We start from the raw sequence: 21231 nt of genomic DNA, 5'->3' as shown, positions 1-21231 counted from the left end.
AGACAGGATGGCAACAAAGCGAAAAGGCCAGGCCTGCTTGAAAAACTGCAGAGAAACGTGATTAAAATATATTTCTTAAAGGCACAATATCACACAAAACAAGGAGCCACTCATTTAAGATGGTTATGAGAAGAATTATTTTCTCTGAGGCGCGTGAGTCTCTGGAACTCTCTTCCTCAAAAGGCAGTGGAAGCACAATCTTTGAATGTTTTAAGGCAGAGCTGGATCAATTCTTGGTTAAGAAGGGGCTAAAAGCTTGTCGGGGGTAGGTGGAAATGTGGAGTTGAGGTTAAAATCAGGTCACCCAAGTTCCTAACCCAGGAAGGATGTTCTCGATGGTAGGGGTGTCCAGAACCAGGGGTCACACTCTGAAGATACAGCGTAGACCATTTAGGACAGAGATCTTCACCCAAAGTGTGGTGAGGCTGTGGAATTAATTATCACAGGAAGTAGTTGATGCCAAAACATTGAATATATTCAAGAGGCGACTAGATATACACTTGGGGCGAATGGAATCAAAGGTTATGGAGAGAAAGCAGGAGTAGGCTCAAAAGACCGAATGGCCCATTCCTGCACCTATCTTCTATGTTTCTATCTGATTGAATGGTAGAGCAGGCTCAAAGGGCAGAGTGGCCTACTCCTGTTCCTAATTTGTATGTTCAAATGTATGCCTGGGAGAGGAATGAAGATAGTTGCTAGGGAACGGAGTTTGCAAAGAGGACCAAAGACAATGGGCGGGATTCTCCAGCTGCACATATCCTCAAGACTAGGAATACCCACCCGAGCCCAACAGATCTTTGAATGGTCCGCTGAATGTTCTGTCTAGCCCACGATGATTTCTGTGGCAGGTGGGACAAGTGAATTTTGGCCAATGACTTCAATTTTACTGATTATTCATTGATGAAAATGACTGCGCATCCAGTCCTGAATGTCAGATAAGTAAGTGGTTTGATAACTTAACATAGAGAAGTCAAGTGGTGAGGAAAACTGGAAGGGCACAAATATCCTGGCTGGGAGTTTTGCTAGAGTGTTTCGGCAGGGTTTAAACTAGTGTGGCAGGGGTGTGGGGATCAAAACAGTAGGTCAGTCAGTACTGAGGCTGGGGTCGAGCTGGGGGCCAGGGCAAGGCTAGATAAGAAGAAGAGCATTCTGGAGCAGGATGACCTGAGTGGGCCTGGAGGTCTGGAGTGCATCTGCTTCAATGCGAGGAGCGTAACGGGTAGACAGACGAACTTAGGGCCTTAATGCTTACACGGAATTTAGATGTGGTTGCGGTGACGGAGACATGGTTAAAAGGACAGGACTGGCAGCTGAATATTCTGGGGTATAAGTGTTTTAGGCGAGACAGAGGAGGGGCTAAAAAAGGTGGGGGAGTATCGGTATTAGTTAGGGGGCATATTACAGCGGTGCAGAGGGTGGACAATTTAGAGGGGTCATGTAATGAGTCGCTGTGGGTGGAGCTCAGAAACATGAAAGGTGCAATCACTATGCTGGGGGTGTACTACAGACCACCCAACAGCCCACGGGAAGTGGAGGAACAGATATGTCAGGAGATTCTGGATATGTGCAGAAAAAATAGGGTTGTTGTAGTGGAAGACTTCAATTTCCCTGGTATAGACTGGAAAGTGCTTAGGGCTGGGAGTCTGAACGGGGAGGAATTTTTAAAATGCGTACTGGAAGGTTCTTTGGAACAGTATGTAGATAGCCCAACTAGAGAGGGGGCTATACTGGATCTAGTTCTGGGAAATGAGCCCGGTCAGGTCGTCAAAGTTTCGGTAGGGAAACATGTGGCAAATAGTGACCACAACTCTGTTAACTTTAGGAGAGTAATGGACAAGGACAAGTGCTGTCCTAAGGGTAGGGTGCTAAATTGGGGGAAGGCTAACTATAGCCGGATCAGGCAGGAATTGGTGGCCGTTGATTGGGAGAGGCTGTTCGGGGGTAAGTCCACATCTGGCATGTGGGAGTCTTTTAAGGAACAGTTGATAAGGCTGCAGGACAGGCATGTGCCTGTAAAAAGGAAGGATAGGAAAGGTAGGATTCGAGAGCTGTGGATAACCAGGGAAATTGAGGATCTGATCAAAAAGAAAAGAGAGGCGTACGTTAAGTCCAGGCAACTGAAAACAGATGCAGCTCTGGAGGAATACAGAGAGAGTAGGAAAGAACTCAAACGGGGAGTTAGAAGGGCAAAAAGAGGTCACGAAATGTTCTTGGCAGACAGGATTAAGGAGAATCCTAAGGCATTTTATTCATATGTTAGGAACAAAAGAGTTGTCAGGGAAAAAGTCGGACCTCTCAGGGACAAAGGAGGGGAATTATGCTTAGAACCCAAGGGATTAGGGGAGATCCTAAATGAATACTAAACATCGGTATTCACAAAGGAGAGGGACTTGTTGACTGGGAGTGTCTCAGAGGGAGGTGTTGACCCCTTAGAGAGAATCTCCATTACAAGGGAGGAAGTGTTAGGTTTTTTAGGTAACATTAAAACTGACAAATCCCCAGGGCCTGATGGCATCTATCCTAGACTCCTCAGGGAGACAAGAGATGTAATTGCTGGGCCTCTGACGGAAATCTTTGTCTCTTCATTGGACACAGGTGAGGCCCTTGAGGATTGGAGGATAGCGAATGTGGTACCGTTATTTAAGAAGGGTAGCAGGGATAACCCAGGTAATTATAGGCCAGTGAGCTTGACGTCCGTGGTGGGGAAGTTGTTGGAGAGGATTCTTAGAGACAAGATGTATGCTCATTTAGAATGGAACAATCTCATTAGTGATAGACAGCATGGTTTTGTAAAATGGAGGTCGTGCCTTACAAATTTGGTGGAGTTTTTTGAGGAAGTGACAAAAACGGTTGACGAAGGAAGGGTCGTGGGTGTCGTCTATATGGATTTCAGTAAGGCATTTGATAAAGTCCCTCATGGCAGGTTGGTTAAGAAGGTTAAGGCTCATGGGATACAAGGAGAGGTGGCGAGATGGGTAGAAAACTGGCTTGGCCACAGGAGACAGAGGGTAACAGTCGAAGGGTCTTTTTCTGGAGGTCTGTGACCAGTGGTGTTCCGCAGGGCTCTGTACTGGGACCTCTGCTATTTGTGATATATACAAATGATTTGGAAGAAGGTATAACTGGTGTTATCAGCAAGTTTGCGGATGACACGAAGATGGCTGGACTTGCGGATAGCGATGAACATTGTCGGACAATAGAGCAGGATATAGAAAGGCTGGAAAATTGGGTGGAGAAATGGCAGATGGAATTTAATCCAGATAAATGCAAAGTGATGCATTTTGGAAGAACTAATGTAGGGGGGAGTTATACAATAAATGGCAGAGCCATCAAGAGTATAGAAACACAGAGGGACCTAGGTGTGCAAGTCCACAAATCCTTGAAGGTGGCAACACAGGTGGAGAAGGTGGTGAAGGCATATGGTATGCTTGCCTTTATAGGACGGGGTATAGAGTATAAAAGCTGGAGTCTGATGTTGCAGCTGTATAGAATGCTGGTGAGGACACATTTGGAGTACTGGTCGCCGCACTACCAGAAGGACATGGAGGCTTTAGAGAGAGTGCAGAGAAGGTTTACCAGGATGTTGCCTGGTATGGAGAGTCTTAGCTATGAGGAGAGATTGGGTAAACTGGGCTTGTTCTCCCTGGAAAGACGAAGAATGAGGGGAGACCTAATAGAGGTGTACAAAATTATGAAGGGTATAGATAGGGTGAACAGTGGGAAGCTTTTTCCCAGGTCGGAGGTGACGATCACGAGGGATCACAGGCTCAAGGTGAGAGGGGCGAGGTATAACTCAGATATCAGAGGGACGTTTTTTATACAGAGTGTGGTGGGGGCCTGGAATGCGCTGCCAAGTAGGGTGGTGGAGGCAGACACGCTGGCATTGTTTAAGACTTACCTGGATAGTCACATGAGCAGTCTGGGAATGGAAGGATACAAACGAATGGTCTAGTTGGGCCAATGAGCGGCACAGGCTTGGAGGGCCGAAGGGCCTGTTTCCTGTGCTGTACTGTTCTTTGTTCTCGTATGAGAACCAATCCTGTGCTTCCAGTGTGTCATGGAGGCGCAGCAAAGAAATGAGAAATAGGAGGAGGCGAAGAACAGTTCCTTGGGAGACTCTGGCTACAATGAGATAGATGAGAATAGAACCCAATTGAGAGCAGTCCCACCCAGCTATCAACAATGGAGAGTCATTGGAGTAGGATCGTGTGTCAACTCATACAATAGAATCATAGAATCACAGAATCCCTACAGTACAGAAAGAGACCATTCGGCCCATTGACCACAATCTCACCCAGGCCCTATTCTCCTAACTCTCATTTACCCTGCTAATCCCCCTAACACTAGGATCAATTTATCATGGCCAATCAAGCTAACGCATACATCTTTGGACTGTGGGGAGGAAACCGGAGCACCCCAGAGGAAACCAATGCAGACACAGGGAGAAAGTGCAAACTCCACACAGACGGTGACCAGAGGCTGGAATTGAACCCAGGCCCCTGGCGCTGCGAGGCAGCAGTGCTAACCACTGTGCCACCATGCTGCCCCAACTGTTCTCAAATGCTACACCTTTTATACTCATTCACGTCAGCAAAGCCATTATTGCTTTCTCCTCAATATCATAGAAATCATAGAAACCCTACAGTGCAGAAGGAGGCCATTCGGCCCATCGAGTCTGCACCGACCACAATCCCACCCCACATATTTACCCGCTAATCCCTCTAACCTACGCATCCCAGGACTCTAAGGGGCAATTTTTAACCTGGCCAATCAACCTAACCCGCACATCTTTGGACTGTGGGAGGAAACCGGAGCACCCGGAGGAAACCCACGCAGACACGAGGAGAATGTGCAAACTCCACACAGACAGTGACCCGAGCCGGGAATCGAACCCGGGACCCTGGAGCTGTGAAGCAGCAGTGCTAACCACTGTGCTACCGTGCCGCCCTGACTGCTGTTTCAACCACCAAAGGTTGGATCGGACCCAGGTCCCTGGTGCTGTGAGGCAGCAGAGTGAACCATTGTGCCTCCCTTAACTAAAATCATAGGTAAAATACTCTCTATGAGATGCCTATTAGTGTTATAGATCTTTTCACAAGAATCCAAAAAGTATCCAAATCAGTAAAATTGTGGATGACCAAGTAAAATTTATTTTATTTAATTTCAGAAATGATTCAACATCAATCTTTGTCAAGAACAATCTAGAAATCCCTCATGCGTCTGAAAGATCCGACAGTTGAGTTGTCGCCGCCCCAGTCACTGTGTCTCCTGTATTCACCGGGTCTCATGAAGTACTGTCGACCTCTGTAGTTGGGCTGTTCATAGAAGATCCAGTAACCATCCATCACATGGGAGGAGTTAATGTCACGGTAACGGAAACGATCGTAGACAGAGGGACAGTCATCCATGAATTCCATCATCTGTCCCCCAAAGTCAGGCCTCTCGTAAATCCTCATTTTGTAGTTGCCACCTCGGTTCTGTAATAGAGATGAAAGCTAAGTTAGAATTACCCCCAAATATGCAGTCAGCTCCCCTACAAGAAGGATCACAGTGTGCTTGCTGCTATCACTCTTTGCATCAGCTCTTGTCCATCGAGTCTGTGTAACTACATGTTATTTTCCAAGCTGGAGCTATATTTGCCGTTAGAATTTTACTACGATATCGCATGAATTCTCATTCTATGGTAAGTTTTAAGTTGATCTATCAGTGTCACAAGTAGGCTTACATTGACACTGCAATGAAGTTACTGTGAAAATCCCCTAGTCACCACATTCCAGTGCCTGTTCGGGTACACCGAGGGAGAATTTAGCATGGTCAATCCACCTAACCAGCACGTCTTTCAGACTGTGGGAGGAAACCGGAGCACCCGGAGGAAACCCACACAGACACGGGGAGAATGTGCAAACTCCACACAGACAGTGACCCAAGCCAGAAATCGAACCCGGGACCCTGGCGCTGTGAGGCAGCAGTGCTAACCACTGTGCTGCACAGCTTTCTTTAAACTTAGTAAACTTCCTTTACTGTAATACGAAGAAAGTCATATGTTTGATGAACCTGCAAATACACATCTGTTACATCTGGAGAGGATGCTTCAGAGAGAGGGCATTTATCAATGGATGTAAATGATGTTATTAAAAGGGAAAGCAAAGACTAGTCAATACAACCTTACTACAAAACATAGTATTTGTAAAACAAAACAATAAAATATTTTTAAAACTTTAGGCTGATTTCAGTGGATCTGCGTAGACAGCTATTTATTTAAGTTCTGTGAAACCTGATGTATGAAGTGATCCTTCAGAAAAAAACTCATGTACATCCTACATTAGATATAAATCTGCTGGGGGTAAAACATATCTACTTGCGAACGTGACCAGGACTGCAGAACATGAATGGATGCAGAGATGCTTCAGTGTGATTTGGACAGGCTGAGTGTGTGGGCATATGCATGGCAGATGCAGTATAATGTGGATAAATGTGAGGTTATCCACTTTGGTAGCAATAATAGGAAGACAGAGTACTAAAATGGATGTAAATTGAGACCATTGGAGACACATTGAGACCTTGGTGTCCTTCTGCATCAGTCGCTGAAAGTAAGCGCACAGGTACAGCAGGCGGTAAAGTAGGCAAATGGTATGGTGGCCTTCATAGTGAGAGGATTTGAGTATAGGAATAAGAATGTTTTGCTGCAATTGTATAGGGCATTGGTGAGGCCACACCTGGAACAGCGTGTGCAGTTTTGGTGTCCTTAACTGAGGAACGATACCCTTGCTTTAGAGGGAGTACGGCAAAGGTTTACCAGGCTGATTCCTGGGATGACAGGTTGTCATATGAGGAGAGACTAAGTCGGTTAGGATTATACTCACTGGAGTTTAGAAGAGTGAGAGGGAATCTCATAGAAACTCAAAATTCTAACAGGGGTAGACAGGGTAGATTCAGAAATCTACAGGGGGATTATAGAACGAGGGGTCATAGTTTGAGGATAAGGGGTAAACCTTTTAGAACTGAGGTGAGGAGAAATTTCTTCACACAGAGAGTAGTGAATGTGTGGAATTCACTACCACAGAAAATAGTTGAGGCCAAAACGTTGTGTGATTTCAAGAAGGAATTAGATATAGCTCTTGGGCTAAAGAGATCAAGGGATATTGGGGAAGGGGGGATCAGAATATTGAATTTGATGATCAGCCATGATCATAATGAATGGCGGAGCATGCTTAAAGGGCCAAATGGCCTACTCCTGTTTCTAATTTCTATGTTTCTATATTATATCCAGTCACTGAGTGCTCTTCCCAAAGGCAGGTCAATGGCTCATTGTCTCCTGATGCTTCATCCTGAGCTGTTTTCTTGGCAGCTTTTGTTAGTGGTGGTTTGCTATTGCCTCCCACTCTCAGGGGCAGGATGAGGAGGTAGGTTGCAGGTCTACCTCAGCTGGGAAAGGAATCAAACCCATGGTGTCATCATTATTCTGGATCACACATTAGTCATCGAAGCTAAGCAGCCACCAACAAATCCAACAGCAAATTTAGATGTCTTTACCAGGAGGGTGGCTAGACAGTGGAACTCATTACCACAAGGAGCAGTTGAAGTGAATAGCATGCATGTATTGAAGGGGTATCTACAAAAATACATGCAATAGAGTGGAATAGGAAGATATGTTCATAGAATCCCTACAGTGCAGAAGGAGGCCACTTGGCCCATTGAGCCTGCACCAACAACAATCCCACCCAGGCCCTATCCCCACAACCCCACATATTTACCCTGATACTAAAGGGCAATTTTGCATGGCCAATCATGCTAACCTTCACATCACTGGAGTGTGGGAGGAAACTGGAGCACCCAGAGGAAACTCACGCAGGCATGGCAAGAATGTACAAACTCCACACAGTCACCCAAAGCCAGAATTGAATCCGGGTCCCTGGCGCTGTGACGCAGCAGTGCTAACCGCTGTGTCACCGTGCCACCCTGAGCACAGTAGTCAATTTCATATCAGCATGTGATGGAAATTGGTAACAACATATTGTTACAATCCCAGCTGATGTTACTATGAGAGAGTCAGGTTCCAATGAAATGGAATCCTGCCTCAATAAACGATAACTTTATGATGGACAGATTTGCAGGGCTACCAATTAACTTTTAACCACAGAATTAAACATTTATTAAACATGAAAAGATTGACTATAACACAATACTTCTTCTTACCCCACCTTTAATTTTTTTTCATTCATTCGTTGGCTGGTCAGCATTTATCGCCCATCCCTAGTTGCCCAAAGGCAGTTGAGAGTCAACCACATTGCTGTGGTTCTGGAGTCATATGTAGGCCAGACCAGGTAAGGACAGCAGATTTCCTTCTCTGCTTGAGCCAGATGGGTTTTTCTAACAATCGACAATGGTTTCACGGTCATCAGTAGATTCTCAATTTCAGATATTTTTTATTGAATTCAAATTCCACTATCTGCCGTGGTGGGATTCGAACCCGGGTCCCCAGAACATTAGCTAAGTTTCTGCATTACGAGTGTAGTGATAATACCATTAGACCATCGCCTCCCCTTCACAAATATATACAAATTCTTAAAGCTAACGGAATATATCTTATACAATATATTTCCCCGCAAGGACACAGTCCCTGTAAACCAACAGACCAACTGTGGTCAGACATACCCCCCTCTGAAACCATGTGGCAGATGCCACCCAATCCAACTTCTGTGGATTTTTCATTGAATCTCCCCAGATGCTTATTACACTGTGGGCCATCTGGTCTCACTGGAACTCTGGCTGCCACACAAGTTTTTCCAAACTCAATTCTTATAAGAAACATATCTTAGAATCTCCTCCCAAACAATGCTTTCTCTCAGATGCCTTCATCAAGGATCCATTTACAGGATTTAAACTTCTCCTTTCAGTATTCCTCTGCCGTGCATTGCCACGTGCATGCAAGCTTCCACACCATCTCTCAGGTACCCAGCCATGCCAACAGAAAACCACCATTTCACAGGCTGTATTAAGATATCACCAACCTTAGGATTACTTCAGATATCTGGCTTTTCACTAGCCAACTTCACCAGGTCTGCACCTTACAGTTCTGTCTCTAACTGGGATCTTGTTCAGATTCCCATTCTTTTTCCCTTTGACTCCAGTCTTCCTGGGCTTTTCTCTCATTCCATGGTTTCTAGAACTATCTGTTCTTTAGCTTCTGTCACTTGATTTCTAACCATTGTTCTGCCTCTCTGTTGGCAGTGTCTGTGAGAGCTGCTTTCTTTTCAGGTACCTGGTTCCAACTGAATCACAAGTGCTTATGCTATTCAGTGTTGGCCCTTGGTTGCTAAGCAACAGACCCTAGTCTTTCTTTAAATTCTGTTTGTGTTAATGTGGTAAACACTTTAAGGTAGGCATGGTTTGAAATGAAGCCAAAACCCACAAAAATGCAGGCACCTTTATTTAACATTAAGCTAAGAAAAGTTTTAACCCTTTCTTACACAGAACCATAAAATTAAACTTACTTAAAACTATACCTTGTTTCTAATACACACAACTACAAGTAAGGTTACTTAAAATGATATTTGTTTCCTAACAATACGAAACTGACAAAGATATCAAGTCTTTGTGAATAAGTAGCAACTTACATATGGGTAGGTGCGACAAGACCTGATGTTGTCATTGAATCCCATCCAGCGCTGGTAGTCAGGATATTCTCCCCTGTTCAGAACATACTGGTATCCCGTGTAATTGGTTCTCTCGTACAGCACCCACCAGTCACCCATGACACGGATGGAGTTACAGCGGCTGAAGTATGAGTGCAGGTCAGCACAGTCAGTGCTGCACTCATAGTGCCGACCCTGGAAGTTCCTGTCCTCGTAAAAGATGATCTGTGGAAAAAGATATGTTCAATTACGAAATCATCAGAGAAAGAAATGAAGCATTAATATGGAATGAATACAAAATCCTTACCTTTCCCATTTTGAGCCCACTGTTATCTCAGTAACTCACTGATTCTAGCTCTGAATCATACTGCTTGCTATTTATATGCTGCTGGACTTTTACGGTTCTAACAATTCAGAACAGAAAATCAGCAAAAAAACTATGTCACATGCAGTGCAAAGAGCACCACCTCAAAGCCAATCTATTGATTCTTTCCCTTTTGCCAACATGTAATTTTAATTGTTGCCTTAAAAAAAAAAGAACAGAGAATGAGAGGATTCTGCACTTTCCATGCCCTGGTTCTGCTGAACTTTTGGAGCAAGTTACAATTCCAAAACAGTTTGGTTTGCAATCGTGCAGACTTGCCACCTCTCAAACTGCCCAAGAAGGGGACAAAAACACCCACAATGTAATGGCTACATTATACAATTGTGGAGATCAAGTGTGGTGTAACTACATGAAAAAAAAATCCATGAATTTATAAAGTGTTTGTCAGACTTTAGTGGGGAAATGCTGCAAAACATTATACAAAATACTATTAGGGGTGGCACAGTGGTTAGCACTGCCTCAGAGCGCCAGGGACCTGGGTTCGATTCCCGACTTGGGTCAGTGTGTGGAGTTTGTACATTCTTCCTGTGTCTGCGTGGGTTTCATCCGGGTGCTCCAATTTCCTCCCACAGTCCAAAGACGTGTGGGTTGGGTTGATTGGCCAGGCTAAATTGACCCTAGTGTCAGGGGAACTAGCAGGGTAAATATGAAGGATTATGAAAATAGGGCCTGGGTAGGATTGTGGTCAGTGCAGACTTGATGGGCCGAATGAACTCCTCCTGCACTGTAGGGATTCTTCCTCTTCTACTCAGATCGACGCAGGCAATACGTGAAATGGCCAATATTGTTTTGGACATAAATAATTCATTCATCAACCTGTGGAATCCTGCAGGAATTTAATTTGCCACATATCATTTACTCTGGACGTAAGTGACATGCAGGAGAATAGAACATTTGAAAGGACACTGTGCTTCATCGCCACATAATTACTGTAAAATCAGCTTTCAAAATCTACGCGGCCAATTATGATAGGTCAAGATATGTTTTGAAATGCATTTTGTTAGCAGTTAATAATCTCAAAAAGTTATTTTAACTTTGCTGAGATCCCATTTCAAATATTAGGGCCCATTTTAACATGTTCCACGAGGTGGTAATGAGGCACTAGCCACCTTAGATTCACATTCCCCTTCTGTCTGCTGTTATTTAGTCCAGAGCATTTGAAGAGTGGCTCTAAAGCAGGTAGGAGTCGCATTACATGATGGCAATTGAGAGTTTATGTTGTGATGAACACCTGCATAATATATTCGAGTTTTTAAAAATACATACTTTCTTTGAGACTTATTTCAGTCATAGAGATATAAGGCACAGAAACAGACCCTTCGGCCCAACTCGCCCATAGAACATAGAACATAACAGCGCAGTACAGGCCCTTCGGCCCTCGATATTGCGCCGACCTGTGAAACCAATCTAAAGCCCCTCTAATCTACACTATTCCAATATCATCCATACGTTTATCCAATAACCATTTGAAAGCTCTTAATGTTGGCGAGTCCACTACTGTTGCAGGCAGGGCATTCCACGCCCTTACTACTCTCTGAGTAAAGAACCTACCTCTAACATCTGTCTTATATCACTCACCCCTCAATTTAAAGCTATGTCCCCTCGTGTTAGCCATCACCATCCGAGGAAAAAGGCTCTCACTATCCACCCTATCTAATCCTCTGATCATCTTGTATGCCTCTATTAAGTCACCTCTTAACCTTCTTCTCTCTAAAGCAACCTCAAGTCCCTCAGCCTTTCCTCATACGATCTTCCCACCATACCAGGCAACATCCTGGTAAATCTCCTCTGCACCCTTTTCAACACTTCCACATCTTTCCTATAATGCGGCGACCAGAACTGTACGCAATACTCCAAGTGTGGCCGTACCAGAGTTTTGTACAGTTGCAGCATGACCTCCTGGCTCCGAAACTCAATCCCTCTACCAATAAAAGCGAACACACTGTACTCCTTCTTAACAACCCTATCAACCTGGGTGCCAACTTTCAGGGATCTATGCACATGGACACCCAGATCCCTCTGTTCATCCATACTACCAAGTATCTTACTATTAGTCCTGTATTCCTGTTACTCCTTCCAAAGTGAATCACCTCACACTTTTCCACATTAAACTCCATTTGCCACCTCTCAGCCCAGCTCTGCAGCTTATCAATGTCCCTCTGTAACCTGCCACTTCCCTCCGCACTGTCTACAACTCCACCGACTTTAGTGTCATCCGCAAATTTACTTATCCATCCTTCTACGCCCTTATCCAGGTCATTAATAAAAATGACAAACAGCAGTGGCCCCAAAACAGATGCTTGCGGTACACCACTAGTAACTGAACTCCAGGATGAATATTTCCCATCACCACCACCCTTTGTTTTCTTACAGCTAGCCAATTCCTGATCCAAACCACTAAATCACCCTCAATCCCATGTGTCCGTATTTTCTGCAACAGCTTACCATGGGAAACCTTATCAAACGCTTTGCTGAAATCCATATACACCACATCAACCGCTTTACCCTCATCCAACTCTTTGGTCATCTTCTCAAAGAACTCAATAACGTTTGTGAGGCACGACCTACCCTTCACAAAACCGTGCTGACTATCCCTAATCAAATTATTCCTTTCTAGGTGATTATAAATCCTATCTCTTATACCAAAACTTTGCCCAGAACAGAAGTCAGGCTCACCAGTCTATAATTACCAGGGTTGTCCCTACTCCCCTTCTTGAACAAGGGGACAACATTTGCTATCCTCCAGTCTTCTGGCACTGTTCCTGTAGACAATGACGACACAAAGATCAAAGCCAAAAGCTCTGCAATCTCCTCTCTAGCCTCCCAGAGAATCCTAGAATAAATCCCATCTGGCCCAGGGGACTTATCTAATTTTACCCTTTCCAGAATTGATAACACCTCATGAACCTCAATGCCGACCAGGTTTCCTAAACTGAACTAGTTCCATTTGCCTGCATTTGGTCCATATCCTTCTAAACCTTTCCCATCCATCTTCCTGTCCAAATGTATTTTATATACAAGAAAAACCAAGCAGCGTTCCTTAATGACTATTGGCCGGTGACATCCATCATTATGAAGTGCTTTGAAAGATTAGTCATGGCACGAGTCAATGCCAGCCTCCTGGACTTCCTGGATCCAATACATTTTGCCTACCGCTACAACAGGTCCACAGCAGACACCATCTCCCTGAGCCTGCACTCAACCCTGGAACACCTAGAAAACAAGGACACCTATCTCAGACTCTTATTTCTTGACTACAGCTCAGCCTTCAACACCATTATTCCCATGTAACTCATCTCCGTGGCCTGGGCCTCGGCACCTCCCTCTGCGACTGGATCCTGAACTTCCTAACTCTCAGACTACAATCAGTAAGGATAGGCAACAACACCTCCTCCACGATCATCCTCAATACCGGTGCCCCACAAGGCTGTGTTCTCAGCGCCCTACTATACTCCGTACACACTTATGACTGTGCGGCCAAATTCCCCTCCAGCTCAATTGTCAAGTTTGCTGACGACAGCACCGTGGTGGGTGGGATCTCAAACAATGACGAGACAGAGTACAGGAATGAGATAGAGAATCTAGTGAATTGGTGCGGCAACAATAATCTCTCCTTCAATGTTAGCAAAATGAAGGAGATTGTCACTGACTTCAGGAAGCGTAAAGGAGAACATGCCCCTGTCTACATCAATGGGGATGAAGTAGAAAGGGTCGAGAGCTTCAAGTTTTTAGGTGTCCAGATCACCAACAACCTGTCCTGGTACCCCCATGCTGACACTATAGTTAAGAAAGCCCACCAACGCCTCTACTTTCTTAGAAGACTAAGGAAATTTGGCATGTCAGCTACGACTCTCACCAACATTTACACCATAGAAAGCATTCTTTCTGCTTGTATTACAGCTTGGTATGGCTCCTGCTCTGCCCAAGACCGCAAGGATCTACAAAAGGTTGTGAATGTAGCCCAATCCATCACGCAAACCAGCCTCCCATCCATTGACTCTGTCTACATTCCCCACTGCCTCGGCAAAGCAACCAGCATAATTAAGGACCCCACGCACCCCGGACATTCTCTCTTCCACCTTCTTCCGTCGGGAAAAAGGTACAAAAGTCTGAGGTCACGTACCAATCGACTCAAGAACAGCTTCTTCTCTGCTGCTGTCAGACTTTCGAATGGACTTACCTTGCATTAAGTTGATCCTTCTCTATACCCTAGCTATGACTGTAACACTACATTCTGCACTCTCTCATTTCCTTCTCTATGAATGGTATGCTTTGTTTGAGTAGCGGCAAGAAACAATACTTTTCACTACGTTAATACACGTGACAATAATAAATCAAATTTTAAATGTTGTAATTGTACCCATCTCAACCACCTCCTCTGGCAGCTCATTCCATATACACACCACCCACTGTGTGAAAAAGTTGCCTGTCAGGTCCCTTATAAATCTTTCCATTCTCACTTTAAACCTATGTCCTCCAGTTTTGGACTCCCCTACCCTGGGGAAAAGACCTTGGCAATTCACCTTATCTATGCCCTTAAATGCTCTCATCTGGGGGAGGCAAATGGGATACAAAGAACAAAGAACAGCACAGGAACAGGCCCTTCGGCCCTCCAAGCCTGTTCCGACCGTGCTGCCCAACAACTAAAACCCCCTACCCTTCCGGGGACCATATCCCTCTATTCCCATCCTATTCATGTATTTGTCAAGACGCCCCTTAAAAGTCACGATCGTACCTGCTTCCACTACATCCCCTGGCAGCGAGTTCCAGGCACCCACCATCCTCTTGTAATAAAACTTGCCTCATACATCTCCTTTAAACCTTGCCCCTTAAACCTTTGCCCCTAGTATTTGACTCTCCCACCGTGGGAGAAAGCTTATAAGACCATAAGACATAGGAGCGGAAGTAAGGCCATTCGGCCCATCGAGTCCACTCCACCATTCAATCATGGTTGATTTCAACTCCATTTACCCGCTCTCTCCCCATAGCCCTTAATTCCTCGAGAAATCAAGAATTTATCAATTTCTGTCTTGAAGACGCTCAACGTCTCGGCCTCCACAGTCCTCTGTGGCAATGAATTCCACAGACCTACCACTCTCTGGCTGAAGAAATTTCTCCTCATCTCTGTTCTAAAGTGACTCCCTTTTATTCTAAGGCTGTGCCCCCGCGTCCTAGTCTCCCCTGCTAATGGAAACAACTTCCCTACGTCCATCCTATCTAAGCCGTTCATTATTTTGTAAGTCTCTATCAGATCTCCCCTCAACCTCCTAAACTCCAATGAATATAATCCCACGATCCTCAGACGTTCATCGTATGTCAGGCCTACCATTCCTGGGATCATCCGTGTGAATCTCCGCTGGACCCGCTCCAGTGCCAGTATGTCCTTCCTGAGGTGTGGGGCCCAAAATTGCTCACAGTACTCCAAATGGGGCCTAACCAGTGCTTTATAAAGCCTCAGAAGTACATCCCTGCTTTTGTATTCCAAGCCTCTTGAGATAAATGACAACATTAAATTTGCTTTCTTAATTACGGACTCAACCTGCAAGTTTACCTTTAGAGAATCCTGGACTAGGACTCCCAAGTCCTTTGCACTTTAGCATTATGAATTTTGTCACCGTTTAGAAAATAGTCCATGCCTCTATTCTTTTTTCCAAAGTGCAAGACCTCGCACTTGCCCACGTTGAATTTCATCAGCCACTTCTTGGACCACTCTCCTAAACTGTCTAAATCTTTCTGCAGCCTCCCCACCTCCTCAATACTACCTGCCCCTCCACCTATCTTTGTATCATCGGCAAACTTGGCCAGAATGCCCCCAGTCCCGTCATCTAGATCGTTAATATATAAAGAGAACAGCTGTGGCCCCAACACTGAACCCTGCGGGACACCACTTGTCACCGGTTGCCATTCTGAGAAAGAACCTTTTATCCCAACTCTCTGCCTTCTGTCTGACAGCCAATCGTCAATCCATGTTAGTACCTTGCCTCGAATACCATGGGCCCTTATTTTACTCAGCAGTCTCCCGTGAGGCACCTTGTCAAAGGCCTTTTGGAAGTCAAGATAGATAACATCCATTGGCTCTCCTTGGTCTAACCTATTTGTTATCTCTTCAAAGAACTCTAACAGGTTTGTCAGGCACGACCTCCCCTTACTAAATCCATGCTGACTTGTCTTAAACCGACCCTGCACTTCCAAGAATTTAGAAATCTCATCCTTAACGATGGATTCTAGAATTTTGCCAACAACTGAGGTTAGGCTAATTGGCTTATAATTTTCCATCTTTTTTCTTGTTCCCTTCTTGAACAGTGGGGTTACAACAGCGATTTTCCAATCCTCTGGGACTTTCCCTGACTCCAGTGACTTTTGAAAGATCATAACTAACGCCTCCACTATTTCTTCAGCTATCTCCTTTAGAACTCTAGGATGTAGCCCATCTGGGCCCGGAGATTTATCAATTTTCAGACCTTTTAGTTTCTCTAGCACTTTCTCCTTTGTGATGGCAACCATATTCAACTCTGCCCCCTGACTTTCCTGAATTGTTGGGATATTACTCATGTCTTCTACTGTGAAGACTGACGCAAAGTACTTATTAAGTTCCTCAGCTATTTCCTTGTCTCCCATCACTAGATTACCAGCGTCATTTTGGAGCGGCCCAATGTCTACTTTTGCCTCCCGTTTGTTTTTAATGTATTTAAAGAAACTTTTACTATCATTCCTAATGTTACTGGCTAGCCTACCTTCATATTTGATCCTCTCCTTCCTTATTTCTCTCTTTGTTATCCTCTGTTTGTTTTTATAGCCTTCCCAATCTTCTGACTTCCCACTACTCTTTGCCACATTATAGGCTCTCTCTTTTGCCTTGATGCATTCCCTGACTTCCTTTGTCAGCCATGGCTGCCTAATCCCCCCTCTGATAACCTTTCTTTTGTTTGGGATGAACCTCTGCACTGTGTCCTCAATTACTCCCAGAAACTCCTGCCATTGCTGTTCTACTGTCTTTCCCACTAGGCTCCGCTTCCAGTCGATTTTTGTCAGTTCCTCCCTCATGCGCCTGTAATTACCTTTATTTAACTGTAGAACCTTCACATCTGATTCTGCCTTCCTTCTTTCAAATTGCAGACTGAATTCTACCATATTATGATCACTGCTTCCTTAGTGTTCCCTTACTTTAAGATCTTTTATCACGTCTGGCTCATTACATAACACTAAGTCCAGAATAGCCTGTTCCCTCGTGGGCTCCATCACAAGCTGTTCCAAAAAGCCATCCTGTAAACATTCAATGAATTCCCTTTCTTTGGGTCCACTGGCAACATTATTTACCCAGTCCACCTGCACATTGAAATCCCCCATGATCACTGTGACCTTGCCTTTCTGACATGCCCTTTCTATTTCGTGGTGCATTTTGTGCCCCTGGTCCTGACCACTGTCAGGAGGCCTGTACATAACTCCCATTATGGTTTTTTTGCCTTTTGCCTTTTGCTTCTGACTATCCATTCTGTCCATACCCCTCATAATCTGGTAGACTTCTATCAGGTCACCCTCAACCTCCGTTGTTGCGGTGAGAACAAACCAAGTTTCTCCAACCTCTCCTCATAGCTAATGCCCTCCATACCAGGCAACATCCTGGTAAATCTTTTCTGTACCCTCTCCAAAGCCTTCACATCCTTCTGGTAGTGTGGCAATCAGAATTGAACATTATATTCCAAATGCGGCCTTAATAAGGTTCTATAAAGCTGCAACATGACTTGCCAATTTTTAAACTCAATGCTCCGGCTGATGCAGACAAGCATGCCGTATGCCTTCTTGCCTACCTTCTCCACCTGCGTTGCTATTTTCAGTGACCTGTGTACCTGTACACCCAGATCCCTCTGTCTATCAATAGTCTTAAGGGTTCTGCCATTTACTGTATATTTCCCATCTGTATTAGACCTTCCAAAATGCTTTACCTCACATTTGTCCGGATTAAACTCCATCTGCCATTTCTCCGCCCAAGTCTCCAACCGATCTATATCCTGCTGTATCCTCTGATGGTCCTCATCGCTATCCGCAGTTCTACCAACCTTTGTGTCGTCCACAAACTTACCAATCAAATCAGTTATATTTTCCTCAATCATTTTATATATATTACAAACAACAAAAGTCCTAGCACTGATCCCTGAGGAACGCCACTTGTCACAGCACTCTATTCGAAATGCACCCTTCCATTACTACCCTTCTATGGTGAACCATAAATGGTTACCACTATGGGTACTGAACCATAGATGGTTAGCACTATGGGTACTTGTACATATGTTACTCTTGTTACTGTTGGGGTTAGGGTTGGGGTGTTCCACCTGTTGGTATTGTTCTGTGGTACACTCCGGTTGGCTCCGCCTTCCTATAGGAGTATAAAGGTCACTGCACTTCCTAGTGACCCTTTAGTCTGGGATTGTATTGTTAAGCAGTATGCTCTATTCTTGTTGCTAATAAAAGCCTTTATTTCCCGGGTACAATCAGCCTCCCGCGTGAATTAATCGCGCATCACCTTCTTTGACCGAGCCAGTTCTGTATCCATCTTCTGATCCCATGCAACTTCACCTTCTACACCAGTCTGCCATGGGGGACCTTGTCAAAGGCCTTACTGAAGTCCATGTAGACAGCATTCACTACCCTACCCTCAATCATCTTCATCACTTCCTTGAAAAACTCGATCAAGTTAGTGAGACACGACCTCCCTTCACAAAACCATGTTGCCTCTCGCTAATACACCCACTTATTTCCAAGTGGGAGTAAATCCTGTCTCGAAGAATCCTCTCCAATAATTTCCCTACCACTGACGTAAGGCTCACCAGCCTGTAATTACCTGGATTATCCTTGCTACCCTTCTTAAACAAAGGAACAACATTGGCTATTCTCCAATCCTCTGGGACCTCCCTTGTAGCCAATGAGGTTACAAAGACTTGTCTCATGGCCCCAGCAATTTCCTCCTTTGCCTCTCTCAGTGTTCTGGGGTATATCCCATCAGCCCTGGGGACTTGTCTACTTTAATGTTTCTCAGGAACCCCAATACCTCCTCCTTTTTGATCTCAACATGACTCAAACTATCTACCCACCTTTCCCCAGACTCATTATCCACCAAGTCCTTCCCTTTAGTGAATACTGATGCAAAGTACTTATTCAAAACCTCGTCCATTTCCTCTGGCTCCAAGCATAGATTGCCCCTCCTGTCCTTGAGTGGGTCAACCCTCTTGCTCTTTATATATGTATAAAAAGCCTTGGGATTTTCCTTAATCCTGCTGGCCAATGACTTTTTGTGATCCCTTTTAGCCCTCCTTACTCCTTGCCTAAGTTTCTTTCTACTTTCCTTGTGTTTCACATTTGCTTCGTGTGTTCCCAGCCTCCTAACCCCGACAAATGCTTCCTTTTTCTCTGACTCGGCTCACAATATCTCTCATTATCCACTGTTCACAAAACTTGCCATACTTATCCTTCATCCTTAGAGGAATGTGCTGGTCCTGAGTTCCTATCAACTTACACTTGAAAGCCTCCCACATGCCAGATGTTGATTTGCCCTCAAACATCTGCCCCCCAACTACATTCTTCAGTTCCTGCCTAATATTGTTGTAATTAGTCTTTCCCCAATTTAGCACCTTCACTTGAGGACTACACTTATCTTTATCCATCAGTACCTTAAAGCTTACTGAATTGTGGTCACTATTCCCGAACTGCTCCGCTACTGAAACGTCGACCACCTGGCCGGGCTCATTCCCTAATACCAGGTCCAGTACGGCCTCTTCCCTAGTTGGACTATCTACATACTGTTCCAAGAAGCCCTCCTGGATGCTCCTAACAAACTCTGCCCCATCCACACCCCTAGCACTAAGTGAGTCCCAGTCAATATAGGGAAACATAAAATCTCTGACCACAACAACCCTGTTATTTTCACACCTTGCCAAAATTTGCCTACATATCTGTTCCACTTTCTCCCTCTGGCTGTTGGGAGGCCTATAGTAAACCTCCAATATTGTGACTACACCCTTCCTATTCCTGAGCTCTACCCATATTGCCTCGCTGTATGAGCACTCCGAGGTGTCCTCCCACAGTACAGCTGTGATATTCTCCTTAACCAGTAGTGCAACTCCCCCACCCCTTTTACATCCCCTTCTCTCCTGCCTGAAACATCTGTATCCTGGAACGTTAAGCTGCCAATCCTGTCCTTCCCTTAACCAAGTCTCTGTAATAGCAACAACATCATAGTTCCAAGTAATAATCCAAGCTCTAAGTTCATCTGCCTTACCTGTTACACTTCTCACATCGAATATTCACCTTTATTTCAAAGGGAATGGAGTATAAAACTAGGGAAGTCTTGTTAAAACTATACAAGGCACTTGTTAGACCACACCTGGAATGCTGTGAACAATTTTACAAAGAACAAAGAAAATTACAGCACAGGAACAGACCCTTCGGCCCTCCAAGCTGGCACCGACCATGCTGCCCAGCTGAACTAAAACCTCCTACCTCTCTGGGGACCATATCCCTCCATTTCGGCGTAAACAGGCAGAGGTGGGGTAGGTTTAGACAGTTTTTCCTGTGTCATTGGAAGAAAGGGGGAATTATGATTGTGAGGCCAGTTTGTTGTTCTCAGTGTCTGATGTGGGAGGCCCTGGAGTCAGCTAGCCTCCCGGACGTCCATATCTGCGCCAGGTGCATCGAGCTGCAGCTCTTAAGGGACCGCGTTGGGGAACTGGAACTGCAGCTCAATGACCTTCATCTGGTTAGGGAGAATGAGGAGGTGATAGAGAGGAGTTACAGGCAGGTGGTCACACCGGGGCCACGGGAGACAGACAAGTGGGTCACTGTTAGGAAGGGGAAGGGGAAAGGTCAGGTACTAGAGAGTACCCCAGTGGCTGTGCCCCTTAAAAATAAGTACTCCTGTTTGAGTGCTGTTGGGAGGAGCAGCCTACCTGGGGGAAGCAACAGTGGCCGTGCCTCCGGCGCAGAGTCCGGCCCGGCAGCTCAGAAGGGTAGGGAAAGGGAGGATGAGCAAACTGACCACAGCACCAGGGTACAGGGAGCCGTTCAAGTGGGGGGAGAAACAAAAAATGTAGTAGAAATTGGAGATAGTACATTTTTGGATGATGTTGGGGGGGGGGACTTAGCAGAGGTAAGCAATGGTGTACAGGTCACTGGCTCAGAGTCTGTCCTTGTGGCTCAGAAGGGAAGGGGGGAGAGGAG

General features: G+C 45.1%; 1 protein-coding gene across 1 annotated transcript; it reads right to left on the bottom strand.

Moving 5' to 3' along the window:
- Window positions 1-5201: 5201 nt before the first annotated feature.
- LOC144503814 (gamma-crystallin S-1-like) lies at window positions 5202-9951 on the bottom strand. The gene is made up of 3 exons (XM_078228735.1): window positions 9943-9951; window positions 9618-9860; window positions 5202-5477 (listed from the first exon to the last, which is right to left on the bottom strand). The coding sequence occupies exons 1-3, from the start codon at window positions 9949-9951 to the stop codon at window positions 5202-5204; spliced, it is 528 nt and encodes a 175-aa protein (XP_078084861.1).
- Between the last annotated feature and the right edge of the window lie 11280 nt (window positions 9952-21231).

This window comes from Mustelus asterias, chromosome 14, assembly GCF_964213995.1.
Source record: "Mustelus asterias chromosome 14, sMusAst1.hap1.1, whole genome shotgun sequence".
Taxonomy (NCBI): domain Eukaryota; kingdom Metazoa; phylum Chordata; class Chondrichthyes; order Carcharhiniformes; family Triakidae; genus Mustelus; species Mustelus asterias.
Note: the sequence above shows the minus strand (reverse complement) of the source record. Positions and strands in the feature narration are given on the sequence as shown.